Genomic DNA, 15553 nt, shown 5'->3' on the forward strand with positions numbered 1-15553 from the left:
CTCTTTTTTCTTTCTATTCCTTTATTCCTTCCTCTTCCTCCTTTTTTCCCATGTACTGAGCGCTTTCTTGTTATTTTTCATTGCTGACTTCTGTGGCTTTTGATTCTCTATTTCTTTTTTATTAGTATTTACTCTACATCCTTCTTCCTTCCTTCCTTATTTTCTTCCTATTATAAAGTCATCACAAAGGCAACCAAACGCATATTCCGAACCTTCTCTTGTTCCCTCCTCCTCCTCCTCCTTCTTTCTTCCTTTCGAGTTCCATCACGCTGGGACACCAAATACATTCTCTCAATCCTCCTTTCTGGCCCTCCTCTTCCTCCTCCTCCTCTTTCTCTTCCTTTCTTCCTTCCTTTCGGCCTCCGTCACGCTGGGCAGCCAAATACACGTTCTCAGTCTCCCGCTGTCCACCGCTGAAAAGGCGCCGCCGGACTAATGAAACGTAGCATACAATTATGGGCCGGCGGTGTTCTACAATGGCAAGTCGGCGCAGTCAATAGCGGCCCCTGCACGCCACCCCGCCCTCCCGCCTTCCGACTTCCGCGCTCCGGCCTCGACTCGCGCGCGCTCTCCTGCCGCCGCCGCTGCCTGACCGACCGACCGATTCCTCCTTCTGCTTTCGCTCTCCTCTTATAAGCATTCACTACGCGTTCTCCTCCTCGTCTGCGTGTTTTCCCATCTCAGTTATTTTCTTCCTCCTGTTTTCTCTCTCTTTTAACAAGCATTAGTTCATGTTCTCCTCCTCGTATGTGTGTTCTTTTTTCTCATTTATCTTCTTCGTCCTTTTTCTCACTCATCTTTCTCTTTTTACGACCATTACTACTTGCTCCCCTCGTTATTTGGGTGTTTTTCTATCTTTATTTCGTTCTTTTTGTGTTCATTTTACGATATATATATTTTTTACCTCGTGTCTAGTTCCCTTTAGTTTCTTCTTCATGCTTGCTCTTTTCGCCTTTTTCTGACTCATTTTCATTTTCGTGTTCTTGTTCCGTTCTTCTATAAATGATCTTGTTCCTTTAATTGTCCTTCGTCTCTTCCTCATTTCTTATCCGTCTCTTCTTCCTTCTTTATCGTCTTCGTTATCGTTCTTCCTTCTGTTCTTCTTTCTCCCATGCCTCTTCTTTTTTTTCTCTATGCTTCATCTCGCTACTTCATCCTCTTCGTTACCTTCACTCTCGTCCTCACCTTCCCCGACCTCCTCCTCTTCCTCGCACACTACCTAATCCCCTTCCTTACAGTAGTCCCCTGGCCCTTCTTTCTCCTCCCCGGCCTATTCTTCGCGCCCTTCCCCTCCCGTGCTTCCCGCCGCTGCGCCCCGGGGGAGGACGAGCGGGTAATTCATACGCTGTCCACGTAATGAGGTGAAAAATCGTGCGCCAGGCGTGTTGTGGTGACTCCCGGTGACTCGGCTTCCGCATCAGTTAGCGTTCGGGCGGGGATCAACGAGAAGTGACTAACAGGCGGCTGGTTGGTTGTGTTTAGCGGGGATATTAGCGGGCCCACATTTTCAAACACTTCGGGACCCACAAAACTCCATTTGACAAAACTTTCGTAAGACCGTGTTGGTGTTTCCATGTATTCCATGCATTTATGAGCCTAGTGGTAGTTTAATATGGCTTCTGCAGCATGAATGTGAAAAACGTTCACGAGAACCTGACTAACTTCCTCTGTGGCCTTTGGATATATTTCTTGTGAGAGCCAAAAGCATCTCAGAATACGGTTCTAAACTTATGATTAATATATATATATATATATATATATATATATATATATATATATATATATATATATATATATATATATATATATATATATATATATATATATATATATATATATATATATATATATATATATATATATATATATATATATATATATATATATATATATATATATATATATATATATATATATATATATATATATATATATATATATATATATATATATATATATATATATATATATATATATATATATATATATATATATATATATATATATATATATATATATATATATATATATATATATATATATATATATATATATATATATATATATATATATATATATATATATATATATATATATATATATATATATATATATATATATATCAATATGATGGTCGGAGTTGAGCGATAAAATGTGCATAAGCATAAAGACAATTACAATGCGCTTTTTTGTTGAGTCGCGGAATAAAAAAAAACACTACAGTATATGAAAAAAACGAAAAAAAAAAAAAAAAACCCCGCAAGCCCGCGCTAAAATAATACTTTGTGGCAAACAACACCATCATAAGATAATCATCCTCTTTGGATACATTAATAAATTATTGTCGGAGCAACTTTAGTACAATACCTTTTTTTCATTTCCACAAAACTCAGAGAACATACGTTAAATCATATGGCGTGTAAGAATCGTAGGATTTAATTCTCATCTTTTATATGCGGGTGGTCGACTTTTGTTCCCTTGGCAAACCATCGACTTGTCAAAAGGAAAATTTTGGTTACGTCTTTTACTTCAAGCCGCGAGACACGCTGGGCGATGCCACGCGTGTAAGACCATGTGAGTGCGGCATCGGGCCCCTGAACGGCCGCCAGTTGTCCACCTCTTAAAAATCACTGAGCACGAAGAGAGGCATGATCGGCGGAGAAGTTAACCTATTGTGCGTTCTGGCCTTTCTTTGGGCAACAAAACGCAGGGCAGACAAGGTGATGTCACGCGTGAAGAATCGCCTAAGTCAAGCCGCGGGAGTCGTGATGGCGCGGGCACGTGTGCGGCGGGAGGCGGCGCGCGAGGCGGAGGTCGGAGTCATGGGAGGCGCGGCGGCAGGTCGGGACGGCGGCGTGGGAGCACAAGATGGCGGGCGGCGGCGGCGGGCTGAATGGGGGGCGTGGCGCTCCCGGCCAAACAAACCAAGTAAAAAACACACTCACATTGAATCCTCGAGGAAATCCGTGTGTGCCCAACAGTTTTGATTGTGATAATGTTCATTAGCAGTTAATCTGTTGGGAGGAGGGACAAAGGCGAGGTGGGGGCCGGCGGGCTCCTGCCGACCCTGCATTCAAAGGTCCTCCCTGCCCACCAGCTGCCCGGGGGTGCCACAGGGGGCCCAGGCACTTCCCCGACGCCTTATGCCCTCAAACCATGACCCGGGGATGCACTTAAATCACGAACACGCAGATATTACGGCGGGAGAGACATCGCGGAGCATCACCACGGGAACAATTGAGATTCACAAGGAAGTCGACTTTTCACGCATCACAACACGACTCTGGCGACGCACTGAGGACACGGAAGCACAAATAGTACGACCAAAACAAGAAAACAAAACAAGTGAAGCCTCAGAACATAAAACACTGAAAAAAACATTATAGAGTCAACTAAAAACGACTTCGGCGACGCACTCAAGACACGAAAGCACAAACATTACTGACAAAAGGAGGAGACGAAAGAAGTGAAAACAATGAAGCATCAGAACAAAAACCTCTGACAAAAGAAAAACAGTATAAAGTCTACTGAAAAGATTCCGGCGACACACGAAGCACACGGAACTACAAACATTACGGCCAAAAAAGGAGACGAAACAAGTGAAAACCCGGCGAGTATCACAACAAAAAACACTGAAAAAAACTAAAAACCGGGCGAGTATCACAACAAAAAACACTGAAAAAAACTAAAAACCGGGCGAGTATCAAAACAAAAACCACTGAAAAATGAATAATATAAACTCAACTAAATATGATTACGGCCATGAACTAAACAAACAGAAGCACAACCATGGCGCATTAGAAACCGGCCAACATCAAAACAGAAACCGCAAAAAATGTTATAGAAGTCGACAAAACAAATGAAAAACAGCGAGTATTAAAACGGAAAGCGCTGAAAACCATTACAAATCAAAACAAGTGAAAAACAGCGAGTATTAAAACGGAAAGCGCTGAAAACCATTACAAATCAAATCAAAACAAGTGAAAAACAGCTAGCATTAAAAGAGCAAGCACTGAAAACCATCAATAAGTGTAGGGTTAGAAAGTACGGTAACGCATCAGTAGTTATCATATCCCCGGTAGTGATGTTCCCGTGCTCGTCTGAGTGTAGGGGAGATGGAGGCAGTTGAGTGCTGGACTCCCGTACACTAGGTAGCACGCCCCCTCGCTTGGTATTATTGTGATTCAAGCAATAAACCAAGAACAGACACAGGATTATCATTGAACCTCTTATATGGCGTAGTGAGAAGCCACAGTATTATCATTGAACCTCGTACACTAAGTCAACATAACAAGTGAAAAGCGAACTCGATCAAAACAGAAACCACTAAAAAATATTATATAAAGTCCTCAAAGCAAGTGAAAACCGGTGAGAATCAGAACACAAGCCACTGACAACCATTATAAAGTCGACTTTCCACACCATCAAAACGCCATGACTCCGCTGACCCACTACATACCACACACACACACACACACACAAAAAAAGGAATTACTCCCACAAAAAATAAAAGACCGTGGGATATCAGCACAAAAACAGACAAAACCGATGAAACTTCAAATAAAAGAGAATAAAAACACCATAAGTCCTCAGGCTACGACCACGGCCCCCCGGCGATACGGTAAACACAGGAAAACAAGGGAAAAAAAGAGAAAGGCGCCGAACATGTTAAGAATACGAGAAAAATGCGAAGCTCGTGTTATCAAGTTAAAAAATCAATATAAAAATGACTATAAATATTAAAAAGAACAATAATTGCACCATATATGTCAAAAGAAATCCAAATAAATAGGTAAATAAATAAATACAGATGAATAAAAAAAAATGCATCACACAAACGTAGATATAGTAAAACGTTAATTAAACACACACACACACACACACACACACACACACACACACACACACACACAATCTCTCTCTCTTAAGATATACGATAATAATTAGGCAAAGGCAAGTAGGTGAACACACATGCACACACACAATCACACACACAGCACAGAGGAAGACACGCACACAGGAAGGCACGCACACGCACACACATACACACATACACTCCAGAAGCCAACCATGCAACCCCTCAAGTCGACCCTTTGCACAGTCCTCGTCGGGGCTCAGCGGGGGTAAACAATCGCCGTTTCTTCCCTCGCTTCCTGCTCGCCCGGCTCATAATGGCCCTTTACGCCCTCGCCGCTGCCCCGGGAGTCGAGAGGGAAGCATTCACGGCCACATTATGAAAGGGTTGCTGCTGGGTGATCGCCAATTGACTATAGACTTGGCTCGCGACACCGCCATTAACTTCTGGACTTGCCTTTCTTTTGTCTTGCTCTCGTTCGTTCCCTCTTTCGCTCGCTCGGTGGGTCTTTGTTTGTTGCTGTCGCGGTGCTCGAAGTCTCCGCGGCATGGCTGGGTGGCTTTTTAAACGACTTTTGACGACCGCTACCATCTCTACGACCGCCACCAGCACCGCCGTAACGAGTATAACAGCTTCGCAGGAATACAAAACATGCACCCGCTGTTTTCTCTTCATTATATTTCCACTGCACGCGAGATTTCTTTTGTTTCTCGTCTCTGTGATCTTTTGTGTCGCCTTGTACTCGAAGACGGACGGAGGCGCGGGTTATTTAAATTGAGTTCTTGAGTAGGTAAGAGTGCGAACGACAGCGAACAGAGGACACTAATAGGTCATAAAGGGAGTGTTTACGTTATTTTTTGCGTTTTTTCTTCCGCTTTTTTCCTGCCTTGCTCTCTCCTTGTTTCGACGTGGCCACGGAAGGTTATTAATTTGTGTGTTAAGAGGAAAAAGCGATATAGTGGCGTGCCTTTAGAGACGACAGAGTGGTATATAATGAAGCTTGTGAAATCGAAGTATTATGACCGTTTTAAAAGGTTTGAGATCGAGGGAGGAAGAGAAAACGAGAGAAAAGAGATGGTGAACAGGGAAGTAATATAAAAAGTATCATTAGCAGAGATCGAGGGAGGAAGAGAAAGAGAGAGAAAAGAGATGGTGAACAGGGAAGTAATATAAAAAGTATCATTAGCAGAGATCGAGGGAGGAAGAGAAAACGAGAGAATAGAGATGGTGAACAGGGAAGTAATATAAAAAGTATCGTTAGCAGAGATCGAGGGAGGAAGAGAACACGAGAGAAAAGAGATGGTGAACAGGGAAGTAATATAAAAAGTATCGTTAGAAGAGATCGAGGGAGGAAGAGAAAACGAGAGAATAGAGATGGTGAACAGGGAAGTAATATAAAAATGTATCGTTAGAAGAGATCGAGGGAGGAAGAGAAAACAAGAGAAAAGAGATGGTGAACAGGGAAGTAATATAAAAAGTATCGTTAGAAGAGATCGAGGGAGGAAGAGAAAGAGAGACAAGAGATGGTGAACAGGGAAGTAATATAAAAAGTATCGTTAGAAGAGATCGAGGGAGGAAGAGAAAGAGAGAGAATAGAGATGGTGAACAGGGAAGTAATATAAAAAGTATCGTTAGAAGAGATCGAGGGAGGAAGAGAAAACAAGAGAAAAGAGATGGTGAACAGGGAAGTAATATAAAAAGTATCGTTAGAAGAGATCGAGGGAGGAAGAGAACACAAGAGAAAAGAGATGGTGAACAGGGAAGTAATATAAAAAGTATCGTTAGCAGAGATCGAGGGAGGAAGAGAACACAAGAGAAAAGAGATGGTGAACAGGGAAGTAATATAAAAAGTATCGTTAGAAGAGATCGAGGGAGGAAGAGAAAACGAGAGAAAAGAGATGGTGAACAGGGAAGTAATATAAAAAGTATCGTTAGCAGAGATCGAGGGAGGAAGAGAACACAAGAGAAAAGAGATGGTGAACAGGGAAGTAATATAAAAAGTATCGTTAGCAGAGATCGAGGGAGGAAGAGAACACAAGAGAAAAGAGATGGTGAACAGGGAAGTAATATAAAAAGTATCGTTAGCAGAGATCGAGGGAGGAAGAGAACACAAGAGAAAAGAGATGGTGAACAGGGAAGTAATATAAAAAGTATCATTAGCAGAGATCGAGGGAGGAAGAGAAAACGAGAGAATAGAGATGGTGAACAGGGAAGTAATATAAAAAGTATCGTTAGAAGAGATCGAGGGAGGAAGAGAAAACGAGAGAATAGAGATGGTGAACAGGGAAGTAATATAAAAAGTATCGTTAGAAGAGATCGAGGGAGGAAGAGAAAACAAGAGAAAATAGATGGTGAACAGGGAAGTAATGTAAAAAGTATCGTTAGAAGAGATCGAGGGAGGAAGAGAAAACGAGAGAAAAGAGATGGTGAATAGGGAAGTAATATAAAAAGTATCGTTAGAAGAGATCGAGGGAGGAAGAGAAAACGAGAGAATAGAGATGGTGAACAGGGAAGTAATCTAAAAAGTATCGTTAGAAGAGATCGAGGGAGGAAGAGAAAACGAGAGAAAAGAGATGGTGAACAGGGAAGTAATATAAAAAGTATCGTTAGCATCAAAGAACCACAAATACCTCATCTCTCAGTCATATAAAACCATTGATCTAAATCTGTGAAATAATAATGTTCTGTTGGAGACGTAATAAATAAGGAAAATCAATAATGCAAGCGGTTCGGAGTCGGCAACTATAAGCTATACAAAGGGAATCCAAGCTTACAAAAAACATCTCCCTGACAGCTGGGTGGGGAGGGAAAAAAAGTCGCTTACCCAACCAAAGCCGATTCCAATAATACGAGTTTGGTTTCCTTTTATCACAGCTGTACCCTTCCCCTTCCTCTCCCCCTCCCTCCCTCCCCACATACCGCATCCCCTCAATGATAAAACTAATAATTAAATACCCGTCGTAGGAGTTTGAGCGCTTCTTTATTCTTCGTTTTTAGTCCAATTTTAGGACCTTTAATGCTAATGATCTCTGTCTCTCCCTCCCTCTCCTCCCCTTACCCCCTTACATACCGCAATCTCGCGAATATAAAACGAACAACTAAATGCCCGACGTAGGAGTTTCAACACTTATTTATTTCCTTCGTTTTTAATTCCATTTTAGGACCTTTAATTCTAACGACCTCTCCCTCTCCCTCCCTCTTCTCTCTCCACCCCCCTACATACCACATTCCCCTGCAAATAAAACAAATATGTAAAGAACTGTCGTAGAAGTCAGAACACTTTTTTTAGTTTCTTTCGTTCTTATTTCAATTTTAGGATCTTTAACGACCTCTGACTCCCCCTCCCTCCCTTCCATTCACCCCCTACATATCACATTCTCTGGCAAACAAAACAAACAAATAAATAGCTGTTGTAAGGACTTGAACACCTCTTTATTTCCTTCGTTTTTAGTTCCATTTTAGGATCTTTAATGATAACGACTTCTCCCTCTCCCTCCCTACATACCACATTCTCTTCCATACAAATAAACAAATAAATAGCTGTCGAAGGGATTTGAACACTTATTTATTGCCATCGTTTTTAGTTCCATGTGGGATCTTTAACGCTAACATCCTCTGCCTGTCTCTCCCACTCCTCCCTCCACCCCCTACGTACCACATTCTCTTGCAAACAAAACAAATAAATAAATAGCTTTTGTAGGGGTTTGAACGCTTTTTTATTTCCTTTTTTTTTATTTCGCTTTAGGGATCTTTAACGTTAACGACCTTGGGCTAGCGGAGTCACCCCCTCTCCCTCCCCTCGCTGTGTCGCGTTCGATGCTGCTATTGTTGTGAGCGTGTGTGTTCATTGTGGGGTGAAGTGATTGTGTTGGGCTGATGCATTGTGTATTCTTTGTTTAAACGCCTCGTTAGGAAAGGATTATTATTGTTGTTGATGTTGTTGATTTGCTGGTTTTATTTGATGATGATGATGATGATGATGATGATGATATGATGTTATTGTTGTTTCGTATTTATTATTTTTGTTACTATTATTACCATCATCCTCTTTATCAATGTTTTTTTCTATTTTTTCTCTGCTAAATATTCATAATTTGATATTTTCAGAAAAGAAACAATAATTTTGTATCTTTTCAAATAATTATGTAGACAGTTGCTTTATGATTTTGTTTGTGGCGCGCGCGCACGAGAGAGAGAGAGAGAGAGAGAGAGAGAGAGAGAGAGAGAGAGAGAGAGAGGAAAATCAAAGTCCCAACGTGACAATGCATAACGAGAGACGTACAATGGCGACTTATACAATAATCTCTCTCTCTCTCTCTCTCTCTCTCTCTCTCTCTCTCATTCGCTCTCAATGGGCACGTCGATCGATCTGTTCTCAGCTTCGTGTTAATGACGGGATTTTTTTTATTGTATGTGTGTATTGTGTGCGTTTAGGGACGAAAATATGGTTACTCTTTTTTATGCTGTTTGTAGGACGACATTCACAACAACAACAACAACAACAACAACAACAACAACAACAACAACAACAACAACAACATAAGCACCACCATCACCACCACCACCACCAACAACAACAACAACAAAAACTATAGCAACTCCTCTTCCTCTTCCTTCTACTCCTCTACCTCCTCCTACTACTATCACTACTACTACTACTACTACTATTACTACTATAAAAAACATCCTCTCTATTCTCCTTCCCAGACGACGATGCTTCAGACCCCGAGACACGCCCATCACCCACGCCCACACCCCCGCCCACGCTGCTGCTGTGTCCTGGGGTGCTGGGCAGAGGCGGGGTCACTAGCCCTATCACCGCCCACTCCACGCCCACGACTGTCTTCTCGCCCACCCTACCGCGCCCGCCCACCAGCCCCGCCGCCTCTCGCACGCCTTCGCCCGGCACGGAGGAACAGCATGAGGAGGAGGGGCTCGTCGACGCTTGTGATGAGGACGGAAACACGACGGTATGTGAGGAAGGGAGGAAGGGATAGACGGTGAATGAGGGAGTGTGTGAGGGATGGCAGTGAGAGAGCGAGGGGATGAAAATGAGTGTGTGAGGGGACGGCAGTGAGAGAGCGAGGGATTGAGATAGAGAGAGAGATGAAGAGAGGGACGGTAGTAAGAGAGAGAAAAAGAGAGGGACGGGGATGAAAATGAGTGTGTGGGGGGATGGCGGTGAGTGAGGGACGGAAGAAGGGATGGACGGTGAATGAGGGAGTGTGTGAGGGATGGCAGTGAGAGAGCGAGGGATTGAGAGAGTGAGAGATGAAGAGAGGGACGGTAGTGAGAGAGAGAAAAAGAGAGGGACGGGGATGAAAATGAGTGTGTGGAGGGAGAAGAAAGGAACGGCGAATGAGGGAGTGTGTGAGGGATGGTAGTGAGTGAAAGAGTGAAGAAAGAAAGGATGGATGGCGGTGAATGAGGGAGTATATGTGAGGGATAACTGAGAGAGTGAGTGAGCAAAACACGATGATGACTGAATAAGGGAGAGAGTATGTGATGAATGGAAGTGAGTGAGTGAGTGAATAACAGTGAATAACATGACGATGATTGAGTGAGTGAGGAAGGGAGTATATGAAGAAGAGCAATGAGTGAGGGAGGGTGAGGGAGGGAGGGTGAGCGAGGTACGATAACTTAGTGAAGGAGTGAGGCTCGTATGTGAAGAACAGCAATGAGTGAGAGTGAGTGAGCGAGGTACGATAACTTAGTGAGGGAGTGAGGCTCGTATGTGAAGAACAGCAATGAGTGAGAGTGAGTGAGCGAGGTACGATAACTTAGTGAGGGAGGGAGGCTCGTATGTAAAGAACAGTAATGAGTGAGTGAGTGAGAGTGAGCGAGGTACGATAACTTAGTGAATGAGTGCATGAGGAAGGAAAAGTTGACGCAGAAAATTAAGGACTCAAAGATCGCTGTTAAGAACCCATGAATCATCTGTGCGTGCGTACGTGCGTGAGTGCGTAAGAAGCAATGGAAGAACAAATACGTATAGCGCCACATTAAAAAAAGAATATCCATCAGTATAGGTAAACATCCTGGATAAACTCATTAACTAATTCATCCACTCACCTTCCTTTACTCAGCTCTCTTTCTCCCCCCCCCTAAAAAAGTGTGCTCATTCCCCTTCCTTTCCTCATCTCTCTCTCTCTCTCTCTCTCTCTCTCTCTCTTACCCCCCAAAACAACAACTGATGTCTGCTTCCCTTCCTTTATTCAACCTCCTCCCAATATGATGCCCCCTCCCTTTCTTTAATTCATCTCTCTCTCTCTCTCTCTCTCTCTCTCTTACCCCCCCAAAAAAACTGATGCTTTCTCCTCTTTCTTTGCTCACCCCCTAAAAAAAAAAAAATGATGTCCCCCTCCTCTTCCTCTACTCAGCCCCCTCTCATTATTCCCCTCCACATTACAGGTAGGCGGCGAGGCAGGCGTTGGTGGAGGGAAGAGAGACCCGCTGGGAGACAAGAGCAAGAAGCCCCGCCGCCGCCGCACCGCCTTCACGCACGCCCAGCTGGCTTACCTGGAGAGGAAGTTCCGCGTGCAGAAGTACCTGAGCGTGGCCGACCGATCTGACGTGGCCGAGGCGCTCAACCTGTCCGAGACGCAGGTGAAGACGTGGTACCAGAATCGCAGGTGAGTGATGGGCGATACCTGAGGAAGAAGAGAGAAAGGGTCACGTTATTGTTGCTACTGCTTTCGTTAGGTTTTTGTTATTAGTGATATAAAGATTGTTTGATTGTTTATTGTTGCAAGTAAACAACAAAGGAGAAGGGAGGAACATGCCAGTGTGATTATACAACTAAGGATACATGTGAAAGTAGAACCAGGAACTAAAAAGATGATAGATAGTGAAGAGAGCAAGTAAGTGGATGATAAGCGACACCTGGTCACCTGAGGAAGAAAATGGAAAGGATTACGTTATTGCTATAGATTTCGTTATTTTTTTATGATTTGTTGGTGTTCATATTTGTGGAAGACAGTAGAGACAACAAGTGAGAGATGGACAACACCAAAAGGCCGGTATTATAAGACTGGCTTCTCACAACAGCTATTTCTAAAGGTCAAAGAGGGGATCGATCAGGTTCTAATGAGTGTTTTTTTTAAGCTCATGGTACAGAAGAAGGGTCAAACTACCACCAGGGTCATAAAACTTCTGAAAATGCCCAAAACTCCTCCGAAAGCCTTGTCAAATATGTGAACATGGGCGACGAAATGTTTAAAAATACGCCCCTTGTTACCTGAAGGAGATAGAATATATCATGACGTTATTGCTGTTGCTTTCGTTAGGTTCTTATTGTTTGTTACTGATAGTGTGTTGTTATTTGTGGAAGATAGTAAAGACAGCAAATGAGTGATGGACGACACCTGGTTACCTGAGAAAGTAGATAGTATATAATTATCACGTTATTATTACCATCGTTTTTTGTTAGTCTTTGTTATTATTAAGTGATCGATATTATAGATAGATAGTTATTACAGATAGTGAAGACCCCAAGTGAGTGATGGACGACACATGGTCACCTGAGGAAGGAAATATAACAGTTTACTTATTGCTATCGTTTTCGTTGGGATTTCGCTATCAGTAGTTAGTGAGATAGTGAATACGACACCTGATAACCTGGGGAAGAGTTTTCTTTAATATATCAAAGTTGCATCTATATTTCCAGCTGTTCTTCCACTGTCTCCTCCCTTCCTCGTCTACTACTACAAGCACGATACGATTCTATATTCTCACACTCCTTCTCTTAAAATCACAGTATCTTGTCCCTATTTTTATATCAAAGTTACATCTATATTTTTAACTGATCTGCCAGTCTCCTCCCTTCCTCGTCTATTACAACAAGCACGATAGTTATATTCTCACACTCCATCTTTCAAAATCCCCGTACCTTGTTTCCTTTTTTATATCAAAGTTACATCTATATTTTTTTACTGATCAGCCACCGTCTCCTCCCTTCCTCATCTACTACTATAAGCACGATACAATTATATATTCTCCCTCTCCCTCTCTTAAAATCACCTTATCTCGCTCCCCCCCCCCCTCTCCCATCATGATTATATCCCTACTTCCTTTAGCTCATATCCGTTTTCTCACTTCTCTCCGCCTTTCATATTCATTCACTTCCACACACGTACAACATTCTCAGTCCCTTTCACTATCTTAATAATCCATTTCACACTACCTTTCATTCATGTGCTCCCTCCTTATCTCTCCACTTCCAAACACGTATAATATTCTCAGTCCGTTCTTCCGTTCACTACCTTAATAATCCATCTCACACTAACTCATATTCCTGGCCTTTCCCCTTTTAAACATCAACTACCCTTTATTCACTTTCACACACGTTCCACATTCTCTCTCCCACTCGCTTCTTCCTAACACTACCTTAATAATCCATCTCACACTAACTCATATTCCTGGCCTTTTCCCTTTTTAAACATCAACTACCCTTTATTCACGTGCCCCCTCCTCATCTCTCCACTCACACACGTCCCATTCTCTCTCCCACTCGCTTCTTCCTAACACCACCTTAATAATTCATCTTCCACTCACTCTTTTGCCTGTCTTTCCCCTCTGATTCAAACGTCAACTACTATCTCTTCACTCCCACACACGTCCTATATTCTCTCTTTCCTTTCTTCCTAACACCACCTTAATAATTCATCTTTCACTCACTCTTTTGCCTGTCCTTCCCCTCTTATTCAAACGTCAACTACTATCTCTCCACTCCCACACACGTCCTATATTCTCTCTTTCCTTTCTTCCTAACACCACCTTAACAATCCATCTATACTCACTCTTTTGCCTGTCCTTCCCCTCTTATTCAAACGCCAACTAATCCTTACTCATTCGCCCCGTCCTCATCTCTCCACTTCCACACACGTCCAATATTCTCTCTTTCCTTTCTTCCTAACACCACCTTAACAATCCATCTATACTCACTCTTTTGCCTGTCCTTCCCCTCTTATTCAAACGCCAACTCCTTACTCATTCGCCCCGTCGTCATCTCTCCACTCCCCGGAACATAAGGTACTACTCTTTATATGGAGAAGGCTGGTCTACTCCATTTGCTATAGTAGCTTTATCAAACCCGCCAGTAGTTTTATTATTTTATACTATATATAGGCAGATTACAAATGGATAGTCATTACAATTACAAATACGTTCTTCGGCGCCATATGACCCTGGCTGTTGCGGCGCCAGTTATTATATTAAACAATCAATCAATCAATCAATCAATCATCTCTCCACTTCCACACAAGTCCTACATTCTCTCTTTCCTTTCTTCCTTTCACTACCTTGATAATCCATCTTATGCACTCACTCATATACCTTTCCTTCCCCTCTTATTTAAACGGCAACTATCCCTTAATCATTCCCTCCCTCCTCCCCTCTCTATTTCAACACCCTTTTTCCTCCAGTAGCTTGATAGTCGGTCTCTTTAACTCATATCCCTGTTCTTTCCCCCTCTAAATACCAACCACTTCTTACACCTCTCCTTCCCCTCTTGTCTAAACGCAAACTATCCCTTAATCATTCGCTCCCTCCTCCCTTATCTATTTCTACACCCCTCCTCCTCCAATAGCTTGACTGTTGATCTCTTTAACTCATATCCCTGTTCATTCCCCCTCTAAATACCAACCACTTCTTACACCTCTCCTTCCCCTCTTATTCAAACGGCAACTATCCCTTAATCATTCGCTCCCTCCTCCCCTCTCTATTTCAACACCCTTTTTATCACCAGTAGCTTGATAGTCGGTCTCTTTAACTCATATCCCTGTTCTTTCCCCCTCTAAATACCAACCACTTCTTACACTTCCTCTTATCTAATCGCACTCCTCCTTATCTATTTCTACACCCCCTTTTTCTCAGTCCAGTAGCTTGAGTCGATCTCTTTAACTCATATCCTGTTTTTTCCTCTAAATACCCTTCCCTCTTATTTAAACGGCAACTATCCCTTAATCATTCGCTCCCTCCTCCCCTCTCTATTTCAACACCCTTTTTCCTCCAGTAGCTTGATAGTCGGTCTCTTTAACTCATATCCCTGTTCTTTCCCCCTCTAAATACCAACCACTTCTTACACCTCTCCTTCCCCTCTTATTCAAACGGCAACTATCCCTTAATCATTCGCTCCCTCCTCCCCTCTCTATTTCAACACCCTTTTCCTCCAGTAGCTTGACAGTCGATCTCTTTAACTCATATCCCTGTTCTTTCCCCCTCTAAATACCAGCCACTTCTTACATCTACGCATCCACTTTCCCTCTTATCCCACTCCTTCACTAGCTCCTTCCCTCTACCTCGATAACCCTTCTTTCACTCGGTCATATTCCTGTTCATTCTCTCTTTTAACACCGCCTACTCCTTACTCATTCGCTTCCTCCTCCTCCCTCACAAACTCCCTGTCCCTCACTGTCTCATATTCCTGTCTTTTTCCTCTTTTAAAACACCAACTATCTTTTATTAATTCCTTCCTCCTTCCCCTTCATACCTCCAACTCCACTCCCTCACCTACTCCCTGTCCTTAACTATCTTGTATTCCTGTTCTTTTCTCCTTTTAAATCACAAACTATCCCTAATACACTCCATCCCTCTTTCCCCCTCGTCCCCTAAATTTCACTCCCTTACTATCTCGTATCCCTGTTCTTTCCTCCTTTCAAATCACCAACTTTCCCTTATTCATTCCCTCCTTCCCCCTTG

General features: G+C 42.7%; 1 protein-coding gene across 1 annotated transcript in view; it reads left to right on the forward strand.

Moving 5' to 3' along the window:
• Positions 1-15553, forward strand: part of LOC127007145 (barH-like 2 homeobox protein) — a 34030-nt gene that overhangs the window by 14119 nt on the left and 4358 nt on the right. Inside the window, exons 2-3 of the mRNA XM_050877817.1 lie at positions 9563-9825; positions 11267-11487. Of these exons, the coding sequence (XP_050733774.1) occupies positions 9563-9825; positions 11267-11487 (484 nt within the window). The remainder of the gene's footprint in view (positions 1-9562; positions 9826-11266; positions 11488-15553) is intronic.

This window comes from Eriocheir sinensis, chromosome 34 (assembly GCF_024679095.1).
Source record: "Eriocheir sinensis breed Jianghai 21 chromosome 34, ASM2467909v1, whole genome shotgun sequence".
NCBI classification, from domain to species: Eukaryota; Metazoa; Arthropoda; class Malacostraca; order Decapoda; family Varunidae; genus Eriocheir; species Eriocheir sinensis.